Source organism: Anoplopoma fimbria, chromosome 4 (assembly GCF_027596085.1).
Source record: "Anoplopoma fimbria isolate UVic2021 breed Golden Eagle Sablefish chromosome 4, Afim_UVic_2022, whole genome shotgun sequence".
NCBI classification, from domain to species: Eukaryota; Metazoa; Chordata; class Actinopteri; order Perciformes; family Anoplopomatidae; genus Anoplopoma; species Anoplopoma fimbria.
In genome coordinates, this window is record NC_072452.1 from 22,043,009 (window position 1) to 22,066,025 (window position 23,017).

The following is a 23,017-nucleotide window of genomic DNA, read 5'->3' on the forward strand; positions in this document are numbered from 1 at the left end:
ACTTATTTCAACATACTATACTATGATTTATTTTTTAGACATACTATACTATGACTTTTTTTCGACATACTGTACTATTTATTCCTTTTTCTTTTTTAACATACTACAGTAGGACTTTTTCATGACTTTTTACGACATACAATACTATGACTTTTTACTGTACTGTTATTTTATTTCACATACTATACTATGAGGTTTTTTCGACATACTATACCATGACTTTTTTTGACATACTATACTATGACTTCTTTTTTCTTTTTTTCGACAAATACTATACTATGACTTTTTTCGACATACTATACTATGACCTTTTTTGACTTACTATACTATGACTTTTTCCACAACATGCTATACTATGACTTCTTTTTTTGACATGCTACAGTATGACTTTTTCATGACTTTTTTTGACATGCTGATGACTTTTTACAACATACTATACTAAGACTTTTTTGACTTTTTTTTCGACATACTATACTATGACTTTTTTTCGACATACTATACTATGACTTTTTTTTTGACATACTATACTATGACTTTTTTGACTTTTTTTTTTTTTCGACATACTATACTATGACCTTTTTTACGACATACTATACTATGACTTTTTTTCGCATACTATACTATGACTTCTTTTTTTTCGACATACTATACCATGACTTTTTTTCGACATACTATACTATGACTTTTTTTTGACATGCTATACTATGACTTTTCTCTTTTTTCAACATACTATACTATGACTTTTTTCGACAAACTAAACTGTGACTTTTTTTCGACGTACTATACTATTGCTTCTTAGTTTGACAGGCTATAGTATGACTTTTTTTTGACATAATATACTATGACTTCTCTTTTCTTTTTTGATATGCTATAGTATGACTTTTTTGAGTTTTTACGACATACTATACTATGACTTTTTTGACTTTTTTTTCGACATACTATACTATGACTTTTTTTCGACATACTATACTATGACTTTTTTTGACTTTTTTTTTCGACATACTATACTATGACTTTTTTTTTGAACATACTATACTATGACTTTTTTTTTAACATACTATACTATGACTTCTTTTTTTGACATACTATACCATGACTTTTTTTCGACATACTATACTATGACTTTTTTTTGACATGCTATACTATGACTTTTCTCTTTTTTCAACATACTATACTATGACTTTTTTCGACAAACTAAACTGTGACTTTTTTTCGACGTACTATACTATTGCTTCTTTTTTTTGACATACTATAGTATGACTTTTTTTTTTTTTTGACATACTATACTATGACTTTTTTTTTTTTGACATACTATACTATGACTTTTTTTCGACATACTATACTATGACTTTTTTTTGACATGCTATACTATGACTTTTCTCTTTTTTTCGAACATACTATACTATGACTTTTTTTTGACAAACTAAACTGTGACTTTTTTTCGACATACTATACTATTGCTTCTTAGTTTGACATACTATAGTATGACTTTTTTTGACATAATATACTATGACTTCTCTTTTCTTTTTTGATATGCTACAGTATGACTTTTTCATGAGTTTTTACGACATACTATGACTTTTTTGACTTTTTTCGACATACTATACTATGACTTTTTTTCGACATACTATACTATGACTTTTTTTTCGACATACTATACTATGACTTTTTTGACTTTTTTTTCGACATACTATACTATGACCTTTTTTCGACTACTATACTATGACTTTTTTTTAACATACTATACTATGACTTCTTTTTTCGACATACTATACCATGACTTTTTTTCGACATACTATACTATGACTTTTTTTTGACATGCTATACTATGACTTTTTTCTTTTTTCAACATACTATACTATGACTTTTTTTTTGACAAACTAAACTGTGACTTTTTTTCGACATACTATACTATTGCTTCTTTTTGACATGCTATAGTATGACTTTTTTTGACATACTATACTATGACTTCTATTTTTTTTATTTTTTTGACATGCTACAGTATGACTTTTTCATGACTTTTTTTTCGACATACTATACTATGACTTTTTTTGACTTTTTTTTTTTATTTCGCATACTATACTATGACTTTTTTTTTTTCGACATACTATACTATGACTTTTTTTTAACATACTATACTATGACTTCTTTTTTCGACATACTATACTATGACTTTTTTTTGACATACTATACTATGACTTTTTTTAACATACTATACTATGACTTATTATTGACTTTTTCGACATACTATACTGACTTATTTTCGACATACTATACTATTGCTTCTTTTTTTGACATGCTATAGTATGACTTTTTCATGAGTTTTTACGACATGCTATACTATGACTTTTTTTCGACATACTGTGCTGTTATTTTATTTTTTTCGACATACTATACTATGACTTTTTTGACTTTTTTTTTCGACATACTATACTATGACTTTTTTTCGACATACTATACTATGACTTTTTTTCGACATACTATACCATGACTTTTTTCCGACATACTATACTATGACTTTTCCTCGACATGCTATACTATGACTTTTTTTCGACATACTATACTATGACTTCTTTTTTTGACATGCTACAGTATGACTTTTTCATGACTTTTTACAACATACTATACTATGACTTTTTTTGACACATACTATACTATGACTTTTTTTTTCGACATACTATACTATGACTTTTTTTCGACATTTACTATGACCTTTTTGACATTTTTTCGACATACTATACTATGACTTTTTTTTTTTTGACATACTATACTATGACTTTTTTTTTGACATACTATACTATGACCTTTTTTCGACATACTATATGACTATATACTATGACTTTTTTTTTCGACATACTATACTATGACTTTTTTTCGACATACTATACTATGACTTTTTTTCGACATACTATACTATGACTTTTTTTTGACATGCTATACTATGACTTTTCTCTTTTTTCAACATACTATACTATGACTTTTTTCGACAAACTAAACTGTGACTTTTTTTCGACGTACTATACTATTGCTTCTTATTTTGACAGGTTATAGTATGACTTTTTTTTGACATAATATACTATGACTTCTCTTTTCTTTTTTGATATGCTACAGTATGACTTTTTCATGAGTTTTTACGACATACTATACTATGACTTTTTGACTTTTTTTTCGACATACTATACTATGACTTTTTTGACTTTTTTTCGACATACTATACTATGACTTTTTTTTTCGACATACTATACTATGACTTTTTTTTTCGACATACTATACTATGACTTTTTTTTTTTACATACTATACTATGACTTTTTTTTAACATACTATACTATGACTTCTTTTTTCGACATACTATACCATGACTTTTTTTCGACAAACTAAAATGTGACTTTTTTTCGACATACTATACTATTGCTTCTTTTTTTGACATGCTATAGTATGACTTTTTCATGAGTTTTTACGACATGCTATACTATGTCTTTTTTTCGAGATACTGTGCTGTTATTTTATTTCGCATACTATACTATGACTTTTTTGACTTTTTTTCGACATACTATACTATGACTTTTTTTACTATACTTGAATTTTTTTTGACATACTATACTATGACTTTTTTTTTCGACATACTATACTATGACTTTTTTTCGACATACTATACTATGACTTTTTTTTTCGACATACTATACTATGACTTTTTTTTTGCTATACTATGACTTTTTTTCGACATACTATACTATGACTTCTTTTTTTGACATGCTACAGTATGACTTTTTCATGACTTTTTACAACATACTATACTAAGACTTTTTTGACTTTTTTTTCGACATACTATACTATGACTTTTTTTCGACATACTATACTATGACTTTTTTTCGACATACTATACTATGACTTTTTGACTTTTTTTCGACATACTATACTATGACCTTTTTTGACTTTTTTTCGACATACTATACTATGACCTTTTTTGACTTTTTTTAACATACTATACTATGACTTCTTTTTTTTTTTTTGACATACTATACTATGACTTTTTTCTTTTTTCGACATACTATACTATGACTTTTTTTGACATACTATACTATGACTTTTCTCTTTTTTCAACATACTATACTATGACTTTTTTCGACAAACTAAACTGTGACTTTTTTTCGACGTACTATACTATTGCTTCTTAGTTTGACAGGCTATAGTATGACTTTTTTTTGACATAATATACTATGACTTCTCTTTTCTTTTTTGATATGCTACAGTATGACTTTTTCATGAGTTTTTACGACATACTATGACTTTTTTGACTTTTTTTCGACATACTATACTATGACTTTTTTTTGACATACTATACTATGACTTTTTTTTTTTACATACTATACTATGACTTTTTTTTTCGACAAACTAAAATGTGACTTTTTTTCGACATACTATACTATTGCTTCTTTTTTTGACATGCTATAGTATGACTCTTTCATGACTTTTTACGACATGCTATACTATGTCTTTTTTACGACATACTGTGCTGTTATTTTATTTCGCATACTATACTATGACTTTTTTGACTTTTTTTCGACATACTATACTATGACTTTTTTTCGACATACTATACTATGACTTTTTTTCGACATACTATACTATGACTTTTTTCCGACATACTATACTATGACTTTTTTTTGCTATACTATGACTTTTTTTCGACATACTATACTATGACTTCTCTTTTCTTTTTTGATATGCTACAGTATGACTTCTTCATGACTTTTTACGACATACTATACTATGAGTTTTTTGACTTTTTTTTTTCGACATACATACTATACTATGACTTTTTTTTTTTCGACATACTATACTATGACTTTTTTTCGACATACTATACTATGACTTTTTTGACTTTTTTTCGACATACTATACTATGACTTTTTTGACTTTTTTTTAGACATACTATACTATGACCTTTTTGACTTTTTTTCGACATACTATACTATGACCTTTTTTGACTTTTTTTTAACATACTATACTATGACTTTTTTTCGACATACTATACTATGACTTTTTTTTTATACTATACTATACTATGACTTTTTTTTGACATACTATACCATGACTGACTTTTTTTTCGACATACTATACTATGACTTTTTTTTGACATGCTATACTATGACTTTTCTCTTTTTTCAACATACTATACTATGACTTTTTTCGACAAACTAAACTGTGACTTTTTTTCGACGTACTATACTATTGCTTCTTATTTTGACATGTTATAGTATGACTTTTTTTCGACATACTATACCATGACTTCTTTTTTTGACATGCTACAGTATGACTTTTTCATGACTTTTTACGACATGCTATACTATGACTTTTTTCGACATACTATACTATGACTTTTTTTTGACATACTATACTATGACTTTTTTTTAATACTATACTATGACTTTTTTTTTTTTTTTCGACATACTATACTATGACTTTTTTTCGACATACTATACTATGACTTTTTTTCGACATACTATACTATGACTTTTTTTTGACATACTATACCATGACTTTTTTTCGACAAACTAAAATGTGACTTTTTTTCGACATACTATACTATTGCTTCTTTTTTTGACATGCTATAGTATGACTTTTTCATGACTTTTTACGACATGCTATACTATGTCTTTTTTACGACATACTGTGCTGTTATTTTATTTCGCATACTATACTATGACTTTTTTGACTTTTTTTCGACATACTATACTATGACTTTTTTTTGACATACTATACTATGACTTTTTTTTGACATACTATACTATGACTTTTTTTTCGACATACTATACTATGACTTTTTTTTTGACATACTATACTATGACTTTTTTTTTTGACATGCTATACTATGACTTTTTTTTTTTCGACATACTATACTATGACTTCTTTTTTTGACATGCTATAGTATGACTTTTTCATGACTTTTTACAACATACTATACTATGACTTTTTTGACTTTTTTTTTCGACATACTATACTATGACTTTTTTTTCGACATACTATACTATGACTTTTTTTCGACATACTATACTATGACCTTTTTGACTTTTTTCGACATACTATACTATGACCTTTTTTGACTTTTTTTTTCGACAACTATACTATGACTTTTTTGACTTTTTTTTAACGACATACTATACTATGACTTTTTTTTTTTTTTTCGACATACTATACTATGACTTTTTTTCGACATACTATACTATGACTTTTTTTTTGACATACTATACTATGACTTTTTTTTTTTTCAACATACTATACTATGACTTTTTTCGACAAACTAAACTGTGACTTTTTTTTTGACATACTATACTATTGCTTCTTTTTGACATGCTATAGTATGACTTTTTTTCGATATACTATACTATGACTTCTTTTTTTGACATGCTATAGTATGACTTTTTTTGACTTTTTACGACATACTATACTATGACTTTTTTGACTTTTTTTCGACATACTATACTATGACTTTTTTTTCGACATACTATACTATGACTTTTTTTTCGACATACTATACTATGACTTTTTTTGACATACTATACTATGACTTCTTTTTTTGACATACTATACTATGACTTTTTTTTTCGACATACTATACTATGACTTTTTTTGACATACTATACTATGACTTTTTTTTGACATACTATACCATGACTTTTTTTCGACAAACTAAAATGTGACTTTTTTTCGACATACTATACTATTGCTTCTTTTTTTGACATGCTATAGTATGACTTTTTCATGAGTTTTTACGACATGCTATACTATGTCTTTTTTTCGACATACTGTGCTGTTATTTTATTTCGCATACTATACTATGACTTTTTTGACTTTTTTTCGACATACTATACTATGACTTTTTTTCGACATACTATACTATGACTTTTTTTTGACATACTATACTATGACTTTTTTCGACATACTATACTATGACTTTTTTTTCGACATACTATACTATGACTTTTTTTCGACATACTATACTATGACTTCTTTTTTTGACATGCTACAGTATGACTTTTTCATGACTTTTTACGACATACTATACTATGACTTTTTTGACTTTTTTTCAACATACTATACTATGACTTTTTTTCGACATACTATACTATGACTTTTTCGACATACTATACTATGACTTTTTTCGACATACTATACTATGACTTTTTTTTAACATACTATACTATGACTTTTTTTCGACATACTATTTTTTTTTGACATACTATACCATGACTTTTTTTCGACATACTATACTATGACTTTTTTTTCGACATACTATACTATGACTTTTTTATATATTTTTTTCGACATACTATACTATGACTTTTTTTTCGACAAACTAAACTGTGACTTTTTTTCGACATACTATACTATTGCTTCTTTTTTTGACATGCTATAGTATGACTTTTTTTCGACATACTATACTATGACTTCTCTTTTCTTTTTTGATATGCTACAGTATGACTTTTTCATGAGTTTTTACGACATACTATACTATGACTTTTTTGACTTTTTTTCGACATACTATACTATGACTTTTTTTCGACATACTATACTATGACTTTTTTTTTTTACATACTATACTATGACTTTTTTTTCGACATACTATACTATGACTTTTTTTTTAACATACTATACTATGACTTCTTTTTACGACATACTATACCATGACTTTTTTTCGACAAACTAAAATGTGACTTTTTTTCGACATACTATACTATTGCTTCTTTTTTTGACATGCTATAGTATGACTTTTTCATGACTTTTTACGACATGCTATACTATGTCTTTTTTTCGACATACTGTGCTGTTATTTTATTTCGCATACTATACTATGACTTTTTTGACTTTTTTTCGACATACTATACTATGACTTTTTTTCGACATACTATACTATGACTTTTTTTTTTTTTCGACATACTATACTATGACTTTTTTCCGACATACTATACTATGACTTTTTTTTTGACATGCTAAACTATGACTTTTTTTTCGACATACTATACTATTGACTTCTTTTTTTGACATGCTATAGTATCACTTTTTCATGACTTTTTACGACATACTATACTATGACTTTTTTGACTTTTTTTTAACATACTATACTATGACTTCTTTTTTCGACATACTATACTATGACTCTTTTTCGACATACTATACTATGACTTTTTTCTACTTTTTTTTGACATACTATACTATGACTTTTTTCGACATACTATACTATGACTTTTTTTTAACATACTATACTATGACTTTTTTTTCGACATACTATACTATGACTTTTTTTCGACATACTATACTATGACTTTTTTTTGACATACTATACTATGACTTTTTTTTTTTTCAACATACTATACTATGACTTTTTTTTTTTTTAAAACTAAAATGTGACTTTTTTTCGACATACTATACTATTGCTTCTTTTTTTGACATGCTATAGTATGACTTTTTTTTTTTCGACATACTATACTATGACTTTTTTTTGATGCTATAGTATGACTTTTTCATGAGTTTTTACGACATACTATACTATGACTTTTTTGACTTTTTTTCGACATACTATACCATGACTTTTTTTTAGACATACTATACTATGACTTTTTTTTTTTTTCGACATACTATACTATGACTTTTTTTTTCGACATACTATACTATGACTTTTTTTAACATACTATACTATGACTTTTTTTTCGACATACTATACTATGACCTTTTTTCCCACATACTATACTATGACTTTTTTTAACATACTATACTATGACTTTTTTTCGACAAACTAAAATGTGACTTTTTTTCGACATACTATACTATTGCTTCTTTTTTTGACATGCTATAGTATGACTTTTTCATGACTTTTTACGACATGCTATACTATGACTTTTTTTCGACATACTGTGCTGTTATTTTATTTCGCATACTATACTATGACTTTTTTGACTTTTTTTTCGACATACTATACTATGACTTTTTTTATTTTTTTCGACATACTATACTATGACGTTTTTTTTCGACATACTATACTATGACTTTTTTTTTCGACATACTATACTATGACTTTTTTTCGACATGCTATACTATGACTTTTTTTCGACATACTATACTATTGCTTCTTTTTTGACATGCTATAGTATGACTTTTTCATGACTTTTTACGACATACTATACTATGACTTTTTTGACTTTTTTTCGACATACTATACTATGACTTTTTTTCGACATACTATACTATGACTTTTTTTTTTTACATACTATACTATGACTTTTTGACTTTTTTTTACATACTATACTATGACTTTTTTACTATGACTTTTTTTAACATACTATACTATGACTTTTTTTTCGACATACTATACTATGACTTTTTTTTAACATACTATACTATGACTTCTTTTTTCGACATACTATACCATGACTTTTTTTCGACATACTATACTATGACTTTTTTTTCGACATACTATACTATGACTTTTTTTTCGACATACTATACTATGACTTTTTTTTTAACAAACTAAACTGTGACTTTTTTTCGACATACTATACTATTGACTTCTTTTTGACATACTATAGTATGACTTTTTTTTGACATACTATACTATGACTTTTTTTTTTTTTTGATGCTACAGTATGACTTTTTCATGACTTTTTTTTTGACATACTATACTATGACTTTTTTGACTTTTTTTTTTTCGACATACTATACTATACTTTTTTTCGACATACTATACTATGACTTTTTTTTAACATACTATACTATGACTTTTTTTTCGACATACTATACTATGACTTTTTTTTTTTTTCGACATACTATACTATGACTTTTTTTTCGACATACTATACTATGACTTTTTTTTGACATACTATACTATGACTTTTTTTTCAACATACTATACTATGACTTTTTTTTCGACAAACTAAAATGTGACTTTTTTTCGACATACTATACTATTGCTTCTTTTTTTGACATGCTATAGTATGACTTTTTCATGAGTTTTTACGACATGCTATACTATGTCTTTTTTTCGACATACTGTGCTGTTATTTTATTTCGCATACTATACTATGACTTTTTTGACTTTTTTCGACATACTATACTATGACTTTTTTTTCCGACATACTATACTATGACTTTTTTTTCGACATACTATACTATGACTTTTTTCGACATACTATACTATGACTTTTTTGACTTTTTACGACATGCTATACTATGACTTTTTTTCGACATACTATACTATTGCTTCTTTTTTTGACATGCTATAGTATGACTTTTTCATGACTTTTTACAACATGCTATACTATGACTTTTTTGACTTTTTTTTCGACATACTATACTATGACTTTTTTTCGACATACTATACTATGACTTTTTTTCGACATACTATACTATGACTTTTTGACTTTTTTTCGACATACTATACTATGACTTTTTTGACTTTTTTTTGACATACTATACTATGACTTTTTTTTGACATACTATACTATGACTTTTTTTTTGACATACTATACTATGACTTTTTTTTTCGACATACTATACCATGACTTTTTTTTTTTTCGACATACTATACTATGACTTTTTTTTTGACATGCTATAGTATGACTTTTCATGACTTTTTTTCACATACTATACTATGACTTTTTTTCGACATACTATACTATGACCTTTTTTCGACAAACTAAACTGTGACTTTTTTTCGACATACTATACTATTGACTTCTTTTTGACATGCTATAGTATGACTTTTTTTGACATAATATACTATGACTTCTCTTTTCTTTTTTGATATGCTACAGTATGACTTTTTCATGAGTTTTTACGACATACTATACTATGACTTTTTGACTTTTTTTCGACATACTATACTATGACTTTTTTTCGACATACTATGACTTTTTTTTAACATACTATACTATGACTTTTTTTTCCACATACTATACTATGACTTTTTTTCGACATACTATACTATGACTTTTTTTTAACATACTATACTATGACTTCTTTTTTTTACATACTATACCATGACTTTTTTTTTTGACAAACTAAAATGTGACTTTTTTTCGACATACTATACTATTGCTTCTTTTTCGACATGCTATAGTATGACTTTTTCATGAGTTTTTACGACATGCTATACTATGTCTTTTTTTCGAGATACTGTGCTGTTATTTTATTTCGCATACTATACTATGACTTTTTTGACTTTTTTCGACATACTATACTATGACTTTTTTTTGACATACTATACTATGACTTTTTTTCGACATACTATACTATGACTTTTTTTTTGACATACTATACTATGACTTTTTTTCGACATGCTATACTATGACTTTTTTTCGACATACTATACTATGACTTCTTTTTTGACATGCTATAGTATGACTTTTTCATGACTTTTTACAACATACTATACTAAGACTTTTTTGACTTTTTTTCGACATACTATACTATGACTTTTTTTCGACATACTATACTATGACTTTTTTTTTTTCGACATACTATACTATGACTTTTTGACTTTTTTTTCGACATACTATACTATGACTTTTTTTCGACATACTATACTATGACTTTTTTTCGACATACTATACTATGACTTCTTTTTTTCGACATACTATACCATGACTTTTTTTCGACAAACTAAAATGTGACTTTTTTTCGACATACTATACTATTGCTTCTTTTTTTCGACATACTATACTATGACCTTTTTGACTTTTTTTCGACATACTATACTATGACTTTTTTGACTTTTTTTTTTTTATACTATACTATGACTTTTTCGACATACTATACTATGACTTTTTTTTTTTTGACATACTATACTATGACTTTTTTTTTTTAACATACTATACCATGACTTTTTTTTTTTGCATACTATACTATGACTTTTTTTCGACATACTATACTATGACTTTTTTCGACATACTATACTATGACTTTTTTTCGACATACTATACTATGACCTTTTTTTCGACATACTATACTATGACTTCTTTTTTTGACATGCTACAGTATGACTTTTTCATGACTTTTTTTTCAACATACTATACTAAGACTTTTTTGACTTTTTTTTCGACATACTATACTATGACTTTTTTTCGACATACTATACTATGACTTCTTTTTTTTTACGACATGCTACAGTATGACTTTTTTTTCGACATGACTTTTTTTTTGACATACTATACTATGACCTTTTTGACTTTTCTTCGACATACTATACCATGACTTTTTTTCGACATACTATACTATGACTTTTTTTAACATACTATACTATGACTTTTTTTTCGACATACTATACCATGACTTTTTTTCGACAAACTAAAATGTGACTTTTTTTCGACATACTATACTATTGCTTCTTTTTTCGACATACTATACTATGACTTTTTTTCGACATACTATACTATGACCTTTTTTTACTTTTTTTCGACATACTATACTATGACCTTTTTTCGACGTACTATACAATGACTTTTTTTTTTTTTGACATATACTATACTATGACTTTTTTTTTTCGACATACTATACCATGACTTTTTTTTTGACATACTATACTATGACTTTTTTTCGACATACTATACTATGAATTTTTTTCGACATACTATACTATGACTTTTTTTCGACATACTATACTATGAATTTTTTTCGACATACTATACTATGACTTCTTTTTTTGACATGCTACAGTATGACTTTTTCATGACTTTTTTTTTACATACTATACTATGACTTTTTTGACTTTTTTTCGACATACTATACTATGACTTTTTTTCGACATACTATACTATGACTTTTTTTGACATGCTACAGTATGACTTTTTCATGACTTTTTACACATACTATACTAAGACTTTTTTGACTTTTTTTTTCGACATACTATACTATGACTTTTTTTTTTGACATACTATACTATGACTTTTTTTCGACATACTATACTATGACATTTTATACTTTTTTTCGACATACTATACTATGACTTTTTTGACTTTTTTTTAACATACTATACTATGACTTCTTTTTTCGACATACTATACCATGACTTTTTTTCGACATACTATACTATGACTTTTTTTTGACATACTATACTATGACTTTTCTCTTTTTTCAACATACTATACTATGACTTTTTTCGACAAACTAAACTGTGACTTTTTTTTTTACATACTATACTATTGCTTCTTTTTGACAGGCTATAGTATGACTTTTTTTGACATACTATACTATGACTTTTTTTTTGATACTATACAGTATGACTTTTTTTTCGATGACTTTTTTCATACTATACTATGACTTTTTTTCGACATACTATACTATGACTTTGACTTTTTTTCGACATACTATACTATGACTTTTTTTTCGACATACTATACTGACTTTTTTGACTTTTTTTTGACATACTATACTATGACTTTTTTTAACATACTATACTATGACTTCTTTTTTCGACATACTATACTATGACTTTTTTTCGACATACTATACTATGACTTTTTTTTTTTTTTTTTCATACTATACTATGACTTTTTTTTCGACATACTATACCATGACTTTTTTCGACAAACTAAAATGTGACTTTTTTTCGACATACTATACTCTTGCTTCTTTTTTTGATATGCTATAGTATGACTTTTTCATGAGTTTTTACAACATGCTATACTATGACTTTTTTTCGACATACTGTGCTGTTATTACTATTTTTTTTCGCATACTATACTATGACTTCTTTTTTCGACATACTATACTATGACTTTTTTTCGACATACTATACTATGACTTTTTTTCGACATACTATACTATGACTTTTTTTTAACATACTATACTATGACTTCTTTTTTCGACATACTATACCATGACTTTTTTTCGACAAACTAAAATGTGACTTTTTTTCGACATACTATACTATTGCTTCTTTTTTTGACATGCTATACTATGACTTTTTTGACTTTTTTCGACATACTATACTATGACTTTTTTGACATTTTTTTTTTTTTCGACATACTATACTATGACTTTTTTTTTTTCGACATACTGTACTATGACTTTTTTTTGACATACTATACTATGACTTTTTTTCGACATACTATACTATGACTTTTTTTTTCGACATACTATACTATGACTTTTTTTCGACAAACTAAACTGTGACTTTTTTTCGACATACTATACTATGACTTATTTTTTTGACATGCTACAGTATGACTTTTTCATGACTTTTTACGACATACTATACTATGACTTTTATACTATGACTTTTTTTCGACATACTATACTATGACTTTTTCTCGACATACTATACTATGACCTTTTTGACTTTTTTTCGACATACTATACTATGACTTTTTTTACTATACTATGACTTTTTTTGACGACATACTATACTATGACCTTTTTTGACATACTATACTATGACTTTTTTTTAACATACTATACTATGACTTTTTTTTCAACATACTATACCATGACTTTTTTCGACATACTATACTATGACTTTTTTTTTGACATGCTATACTATGACTTTTTTCGACATACTATACTGACTTTTTTTCGACAAACTAAACTGTGACTTTTTTTCGACATACTATACTATGACTTTTTTTGACATACTATAGTATGACTTTTTTTCGACATACTATACTATGACTTTTTTTTGACATACTATACTATGACTTTTCTTTGACATACTATACTATGACTTTTTTTTGACATACTATACTATGACTTTTTTTCGACATACTATACCATGACTTTTTTTTTTTCGACATACTATACTATGACTTCTTTTTTCGACATACTATACCATGACTTTTTTTCGACAAACTAAAATGTGACTTTTTTTGACATACTATACTATTGCTTCTTTTTTTGACATGCTATAGTATGACTTTTTCATGACTTTTTACGACATGCTATACTATGTCTTTTTTTCGACATACTGTGCTGTTATTTTATTTCGCATACTATACTATGACTTTTTTTTGACATACTATACTATGACTTTTTTTCGACATACTATACTATGACTTTTTTTCGACATACTATACTATGACCTTTTTTGACTTTTTTTCGACATACTATACTATGACTTTTTTTCGACATACTATACTATGACTTTTTTTTTCGACATACTATACTATGAACTTTTTTTGACATACTATACTTTGACTTTTTTTCGACATACTATACCATGACTTTTTTCCGACATACTATACTATGACTTTTTTCGACATGCTATACTATGACTTTTTTTCGACATACTATACTATGACTTCTTTTTTTGACATGCTACAGTATGACTTTTTCATGACTTTTTACAACATACTATACTAAGACTTTTTTGACTTTTTTTTCGACATACTATACTATGACTTTTTTTCGACATACTATACTATGACTTTTTTTCTGACATACTATACTATGACCTTTTTGACTTTTTTTCGACATACTATACTATGACCTTTTTTGACTTTTTTTTAACATACTATACTATGACTTCTTTTTTCGACATACTATACCATGACTTTTTTTCGACATACTATACTATGACTTTTTTTGACATGCTATAGTATGACTTTTTTCGACATACTATACCATGACTTCTTTTTTCTTTTTTTGACATGCTGCAGTATGACTTTTTCATGAGTTTTTCCGACATACTATACTATGACTTTTTTCGACATACTATACTATGACTTTTTTTTGACATACTATACTATGACTTTTTTCGACATACTATACTATGAATTTTCCTCGACATGCTCTACTATTACTTTTTTTGATATACTATACTGACTTTTTTTCGACATACTATACTATGACTTTTTTTTGACATACTATACTATGACTTCTTTTTTCGACATACTATACTATGACTTTTTTTTTTTTTCGACATGCTACAGTATGACTTTTTCATGACTTTTTACAACATACTATACTATACTTTTTTGACTTTTTTTTCGACATACTATACTATGACTTTTTTTCGACATACTATACTATGACTTTTTTTCGACATACTATACTATGACTTTTTTTTTTGACATGCTACAGTATGACTTCTTCATGACTTTTTACGACATACTATACTATGACTTTTTTGACTTTCTTTCGACATACTATACGATGACTTTTTTTTTTTTGATACTATACTATGACTTTTTTTTTTTTTCGACATACTATACTATGACTTTTTGACTTTTTTTCGACATACTATACTATGAATTTTTTTTTTTGACATACTATACTATGACTTTTTTTTTTTGACATACTATACTATGACTTTTTCATGAGATTTTTTCGACATACTATACTTTGACTTTTTTTTCGACATACTATACCATGACTTTTTTCCGACATACTATACTATGACTTTTTTTCGACATACTATACTATGACTTTTTTTTTTACGACATACTATACTATGACTTCTTTTTTTTTGACATGCTACAGTATGACTTTTTCATGACTTTTTACAACATACTATACTATGACTTTTTTGACTTTTTTTTTTTCGACATACTATACTATGACTTTTTTTCGACATACTATACTATGACTTTTTTTTCGACATACTATACTATGACTTTTTTTGACATACTATACTATGACTTTTTTTCGACATACTATGACTTCTTTTTTTGACATGCTACAGTATGACTTTTTCTCGACATACTATACTATCACTTTTTTTCGACAAACTAAACTGACTTGTTTTCGACATACTATACTATTGCTTCTTTTTTTGACATGCCATAGTATCACTTTTTCATGAGTTTTTACGACATGCTATAATATGACCTTTTTTCGACATACTGTGCTGTTATTTTATTTCGCATGCTGTGACTTTTTTTTTACATACTATACCATGACTTTTTTTCGACAAACTAAACTGACTTTTTTTCGACATACTATACTATTGCTTCTTTTTTTGACATGCTATAGTATGACTTTTTTTCGACATACTATTCTATGACTTTTTCTCGACATACTATACTATTCTTGTTTTTTTTGTTTCTTTTAAATTCCACACAGTGTAATAAAATAACTCATTGTATAGCCTTCAGGTAGTCATATATAGTCAATCATGTTCATCTCATTCACATTTTACAAGTCCAGAATATCATATTTGACATAAGTGAAGAACAAGTTCCTTGCCATACCGCCCTGCTTTCCTTTTATTTCAGACTGTTTTTCTTTCAGTTTGCAGACCTTCAATTTACACAATCTTATTTCATTTGTTTGCTAATTATAACCATGCGTTATCCTCCAAGCTTCTCTGTAAGATAAATATACCCCAAGGGACAACAGAGTTCTGACCTTGTTCATGTTGCGTCTCTTGTAGCATAATAATTGGCAACAGGCTGCTTTAACTCCTAAAGGGAACTTGTAAATGCATGATTTGTCTGTGTGCCTGCATATACAGATTAAAGGGTTGTTTTATGAGGAAATAGACAATATTACAGTTGTTTTTCATGGTCTAGTTTTTATTGTTGGGTAAAATGACAAGCGTGTTTTCGCTATATAAATAACAATCACATGAAGGAACATACAAGACATGGCTATGTGGAGGTGAAAGCATTGATCACAATGTGCTTGGGGTACAAGATGTTGATCATGACAAATGTGTGTTTTTGTTTTCATATCTTAAAAAGGAGTGTGCTGATTATGAACTGGAACTGCGTGAATCTGTACATTGAATGGGAAACTAATGGAGTCACAGTCAGTCGCTTTGTACAGAACATAGAGAGAAAAGGTCAGAGGTCATCATCATCAATACATTTGGGTTTAAAGGTTGGCAAAAAATGTGACCAGGGAGAGAAAATAAAATCAAAATATATACGAGTAAGATTTAACAGGAAAGACGGAATGACTTTATCTAATCTGTACATGTCAAAAGTCCTTACTAAATTTGAGATACAGTTGCCCATTGTGATTTACAGAGTCATCGAGTGCTAGTGTGAAAATGCATAGAAATGTGTCCAGCTTGTAAACTGATCATTGACTTACCAGCTACTTGTCTACTTCAGGAGCATTCAGAAAGAGTTGTTTGCCTTATTCAAAGCCTCAAAGACCCTCTACACAATACAATTACCACACTCCATAGTGTGCTAGCTCATCATTACTTCACATTAAAACACATTCATTTAAAACTTGCTGTCAAACAGAGCAGACAATGCATGTTTTTCAGTAGTTTCAGTACTCTATTACACTTCAGGATGCTTTTCATATCTTTTTTTGGTCCAGGGATATTAAAGTCATGATTTTCTTCACACACAAGTGCTCTATTGACTCATTGCTAAGGAACATTTTGAAATACTTCAAATTTCACAATGTGTAGTGTATAAAGCTGGTATAATTTAACTAACATTGCCACTGACTTTCATTTTTCTGCTTGGGACTAAAAAGGGAAAAACAATATAGATATCATTCAAAACCGTCCAAACGCTCTTTCGGATTTTGGATCAAAGGTTACCGAGCGTAATGAAACACTCAGTCCCTCGGTCTCCACTTCAAACAGGATGGGATCACAGCAAGGGCTCATTTTAATTAGACTGAATCGGCCGTGTTGGACGAACGGATAGACGAGAGCAGTAGATTTGTGAGGAACCACGCTCACCACAAATGGAGGGGGTCAAGGGAGGTGGTGTAGTTTGCAGTCACACTGGGAATAATTACACTAATTCCTCTGATGGAAGGGAATTTTCCTTGAAGGCACAGGAAAAAGTTTGGGATGGCTAAACTTAAATTTTAAGAGTTAATCAGGAGTTATACAGTATATATATATATATTTATATTTATTTCTGCCAAATCACTTAAATATTAGTTTTAGCATTCTCACACACTGAATACAACCAATTATGTAAAGTTTCACATATTAACAGATTCATACCAATTTTCCTGAAAAAGATTACCAGCAAGCAACTTTATATTGATATAAACGTGAATCACCCAGTGGAAAAAAATGATTTAACTTGGCTTTCAGACAATATCAACAAATTACTCCCTTACTTGTATATTGTATGTTTTGGATCACAGTCCCTCATCCAATGGACTTACAAATGGTCAATTTGGTTTCTGAATCTGTGGTATTCACTACCGCGTTCCCACAAAATTAACAACTTTGCAACAGAATTAAGTGCAACAGTACCTTTGAGAAAACGAAAGCTCATAGGGTCTTGATGTTACAACCTAAGACTCCCCAACCCACACCACCACGTTGCCTTTGAGGACATCAGTGATCTCACAGTTGAGCTTGTTGAGCCTTCCGTCCAGGATGAAGAGGGACTCTCTGGACGGGGTCATGAGGTACTGTCCGAACAGTCCGCTGCCCGCCATTACCCTGTTCCTACTGCTCCACGGCCACTCAAATGACTTGGTGGACTCTTTCAAGCTCTTGATCATCTTCACTTTGCCGGTGCGCAGCTCCACAAACAGAGCGTCTGTTTGACGACCGGAGCTGCCGAACACGTTGTACTGGTGGACCTCGGTGAAGGAGCGCTGGAAGGCCAGATCAGAAAGGTGGAGGTTAGTGTGGATGTCAAAGGGCTCCTGGATTTCTCCCCGATCTGAAATCATCTGGATCCTCATCAGGCCGTCGCCATCATCGACAGTGACCAAGTAGTGGCCGTCCGGAGACACGTACGGAGTGCCGGTGACATCGCGGTTTTGGCCGATCACACTATCTGTTACACTGTCCAAGATGAGCTGTGGCTGCGTGGCGCCAGTGGAGTCAGGCCTGCAATTGACAAAGTAGTAGCCGCCTAGATGGGTGTAGGTTACAGACTTGGGGATGCAGTTATACTCCCGTAAGCTGATGTTTTTCACATAGGACGTGGTCTCCAGGTCGATCTTGTGGAGGACAGGCTCATTTCGGTGAAGGATGAGCCCAAATCTGTAGACAATAGAAAAACAAAGCAATTGCTTTAATCAATAACACATTTTGTCTTTGTGTAAACCTAAAATTATGACAGATTTTTAGTCACGTCAGTGGCGTGGCTCTATCGATGGCAATGTCAGTTGGTTGGTCTCCACCTTGGTCCAGACTGAAGTATCTTAAAAACTATTGGATGGATTGACATGAAATTTTGTTGAAATTGTATGTAGTCTCTCACAGTAGCTAAAAATGAGTACACCAGAAGTTGATAAAAAGCACTCCACCCTTTTTTTTAGATGTTTAGACATCAAGACATCGTATACATGCCGTGCAAAAGTAATTTTAAAAGGTAATTTAATCATGCTTTGTGTCTGATAAATCATTATTTTAAGTCAGGAATGTGCCAGTTAAGTGTTGTGATTCTTTTTTTGTTTCCAAAGCTCATTCATTCTGAAGCAGCAAGTGATAACATCTTAAAGTAAAGCAGCGCAATCCAAATATCAAAATGCATCAACATGAAATAAGAAATGGAAATTGATTTGTAGCAGGTAATAGTGATAATGGTTGGACTGGCAATATTTTTGAAGAAATGTTCAGGAGAAAAAAAAAAAGATTGCTGAGGGATCCACTTAACCACTTCAACAGCCAAATTCTGGTCTCTGACAATCCTTCTATTGGCAGCCTAGCATCATCTACACTTCCCTCTAACAGAATTATTGCAGTTTTAGATGTGGACATGGATCAGTGAAAACACTATTATAAAAACCCAAGAAGTATGTTAATGGCACATTACATTTTAACAGCTGAACAACGAAAGGGGGAATATGCAAGCAGCTGACAGGCCTCAATTAAATGTGAACACCAGCTGATCGATGCTGACAGGCTATTGAAGCTTGCTGCCATTTATCATCTATCATGCCATTTTAACACCAAGCTGTCTGTTTCGGCGAACAGAAAATGGTTGTTTGAAAGCCACGGAGCACATTATCATTGCTGTGGGGGAATCATTGATCCAGATATCGTTCTGACCACTGTCTCCAGGCAAAATGATTTATTTTGGTTTGTTTCTAAAGAGTAAAGACTTTACAGAATAAGACGTTAAACGATCTATAACATATGTCAGGCAGACATTGTTCAGATTAAGACAACTTTTTAACCTTGACTGGTCGCTTCAAACTTTTATTTCTTAGAATTGCTCCAGAATGGTTGATGTTTGATAGCTGCTGGACAGTCTGGTGTCAGAAAGTTTGGTTGGTTTTCTTTCAGTTTGAGTAGTTCTGGGATCAGATATCCCGCATGGTTGCTTTTAAGAGACCTGTTGTAAACTGTAGTGAGCTTGTTCTAACATTATTGGAGTGCTATTTCACATTTTGTAACTACCTGTAGACTTGACTTGACATTAAATACAATCCATAACAAAAAATATGTTCAGTTGTTGACAGGTAAAATGGTAACATTGGTCTGTAAATGATCAGTAGTTGGAGGCAAATGGTTTCAGGTTTAAACTGAACAGTACATTTAAACCAATTTCTCTCTAAATTCTCACTTCTTGGAGCATTTTCTTTTTTTAAAGTAGGATTAAGAGCCTGATTAGTGTCACAGTGCTTTCTTTAAATTTACACATTTAGTCTCACGGAGCCCATTTCGTTGGTTGGACATTCATGCCTCAGATTTAAATGTATGTTATATTTAACATCCCTTAAGCTTGACAGACACTATATATTTTTTAGACTTGACAGTGAAAACTGTTGTCCACATCTTCACAGTTTTCTTTTTTGGTTCAAAAAGATAAAATAATGCTACCTTTCTCTTTTCATGTTGTCTTAGTGTAGAAAAAATGTAGTGGAACCATCGATGGACAATCGCGGTCATGGGCTTTGTGGTAACATTCAGTGTGAACACAGAATGTGAACGTTTTGGCTGTGCAGAAAGGCAGAATAAAATCTGCTGTGTTAGGTAAATAATACAAAAATATATAGTGTCTGTCAAGCTTAAGGGATGTTAAATATAACATACATTTAAATCTGAGGCATGAATGTCCAACCAACGAAATGGGCTCCGTGAGACTAAATGTGTAAATTTAAAGAAAGCACTGTGACACTAATCAGGCTCTTAATCCTACTTTAAAAAAAGAAAATGCTCCAAGAAGTGAGAATTTAGAGAGAAATTGGTTTAAATGTACTGTTCAGTTTAAACCTGAAACCATTTGCCTCCAACTACTGATCATTTACAGACCAATGTTACCATTTTACCTGTCAACAACTGAACATATTTTCTGTTATGGATTGTATTTAATCTGTTGTGACAGATCAATTAGTAGTTGACATAAAACTGTGTTATTTTGGAAACACGCTTGGTAGCTGAAGGTCATTGGTGCAATTAAAAGATTATCATATTGAAAATATTATTTTCACCAACAGCAAAACTAGAACAAAAACATGTATGATAAATGAATAATCAAACAATGTTTGATCTGCTCTGATGTGAACACAGCTGCGTTGTGTTATTGGCACACCCAGATTGCTCTCAGCCAAACTGACAGCTGTTCTTTGTCGTTTGTACCAATGATTAATGCATTAAAGATTCTCCCTGGTTCTGCACAACAGTGATATGTTTAACTAAAGCTATTGCGCATTTTATCATTTTATCTTCATGTCAATATTTGCAGTTTAAGAAATCACTCGGTCTCAACCCTTTGCTCTGCCGTTCAGTTAAAGATCCTGAGGGCAAAATTCATGAACAGGGAAGAGAACAATGAACGCTGCACGGTAAAAGATATCTATAACACAGCAATTCTTGTTCAGCCATCCTCCAGCGCAAAAACATTGAATCAACATCTCGCTCGGCTTGTTCTGCCAAAAGGCAGTCTGTGCGGAAAACATAGGTGCGGGCAGCCTGAGCTTCAGGGTGCTGTAGATGTGGGTAAGAATAAGAAATAACAGCTTTTTTTTTGCTGACATGCAGAGCTGGCTGACTGTAAGTCGATGGTTTAATGAATGACAGCCCCCAGAAGTTCCTGCTTGCTTTATAGTAGCTGCTGAGGGAATCCCCAAGTCATCAAACAACCCCGAGAAGCTGCTGAATATATGTCGGCATTTTGCACACTGCTCATGTTGCTAAATCGA

General features: G+C 29.5%; 1 protein-coding gene across 1 annotated transcript in view; it reads right to left on the minus strand.

Moving 5' to 3' along the window:
• Nucleotides 1-19,207: 19,207 nt before the first annotated feature.
• Nucleotides 19,208-23,017, minus strand: part of fstl5 (follistatin-like 5) — a 166,292-nt gene continuing 162,482 nt past the window's right edge. Inside the window, exon 19 of the mRNA XM_054597138.1 lies at nt 19,208-19,910. Coding sequence (XP_054453113.1) covers nt 19,208-19,910 — 703 coding nt within the window. The remainder of the gene's footprint in view (nt 19,911-23,017) is intronic.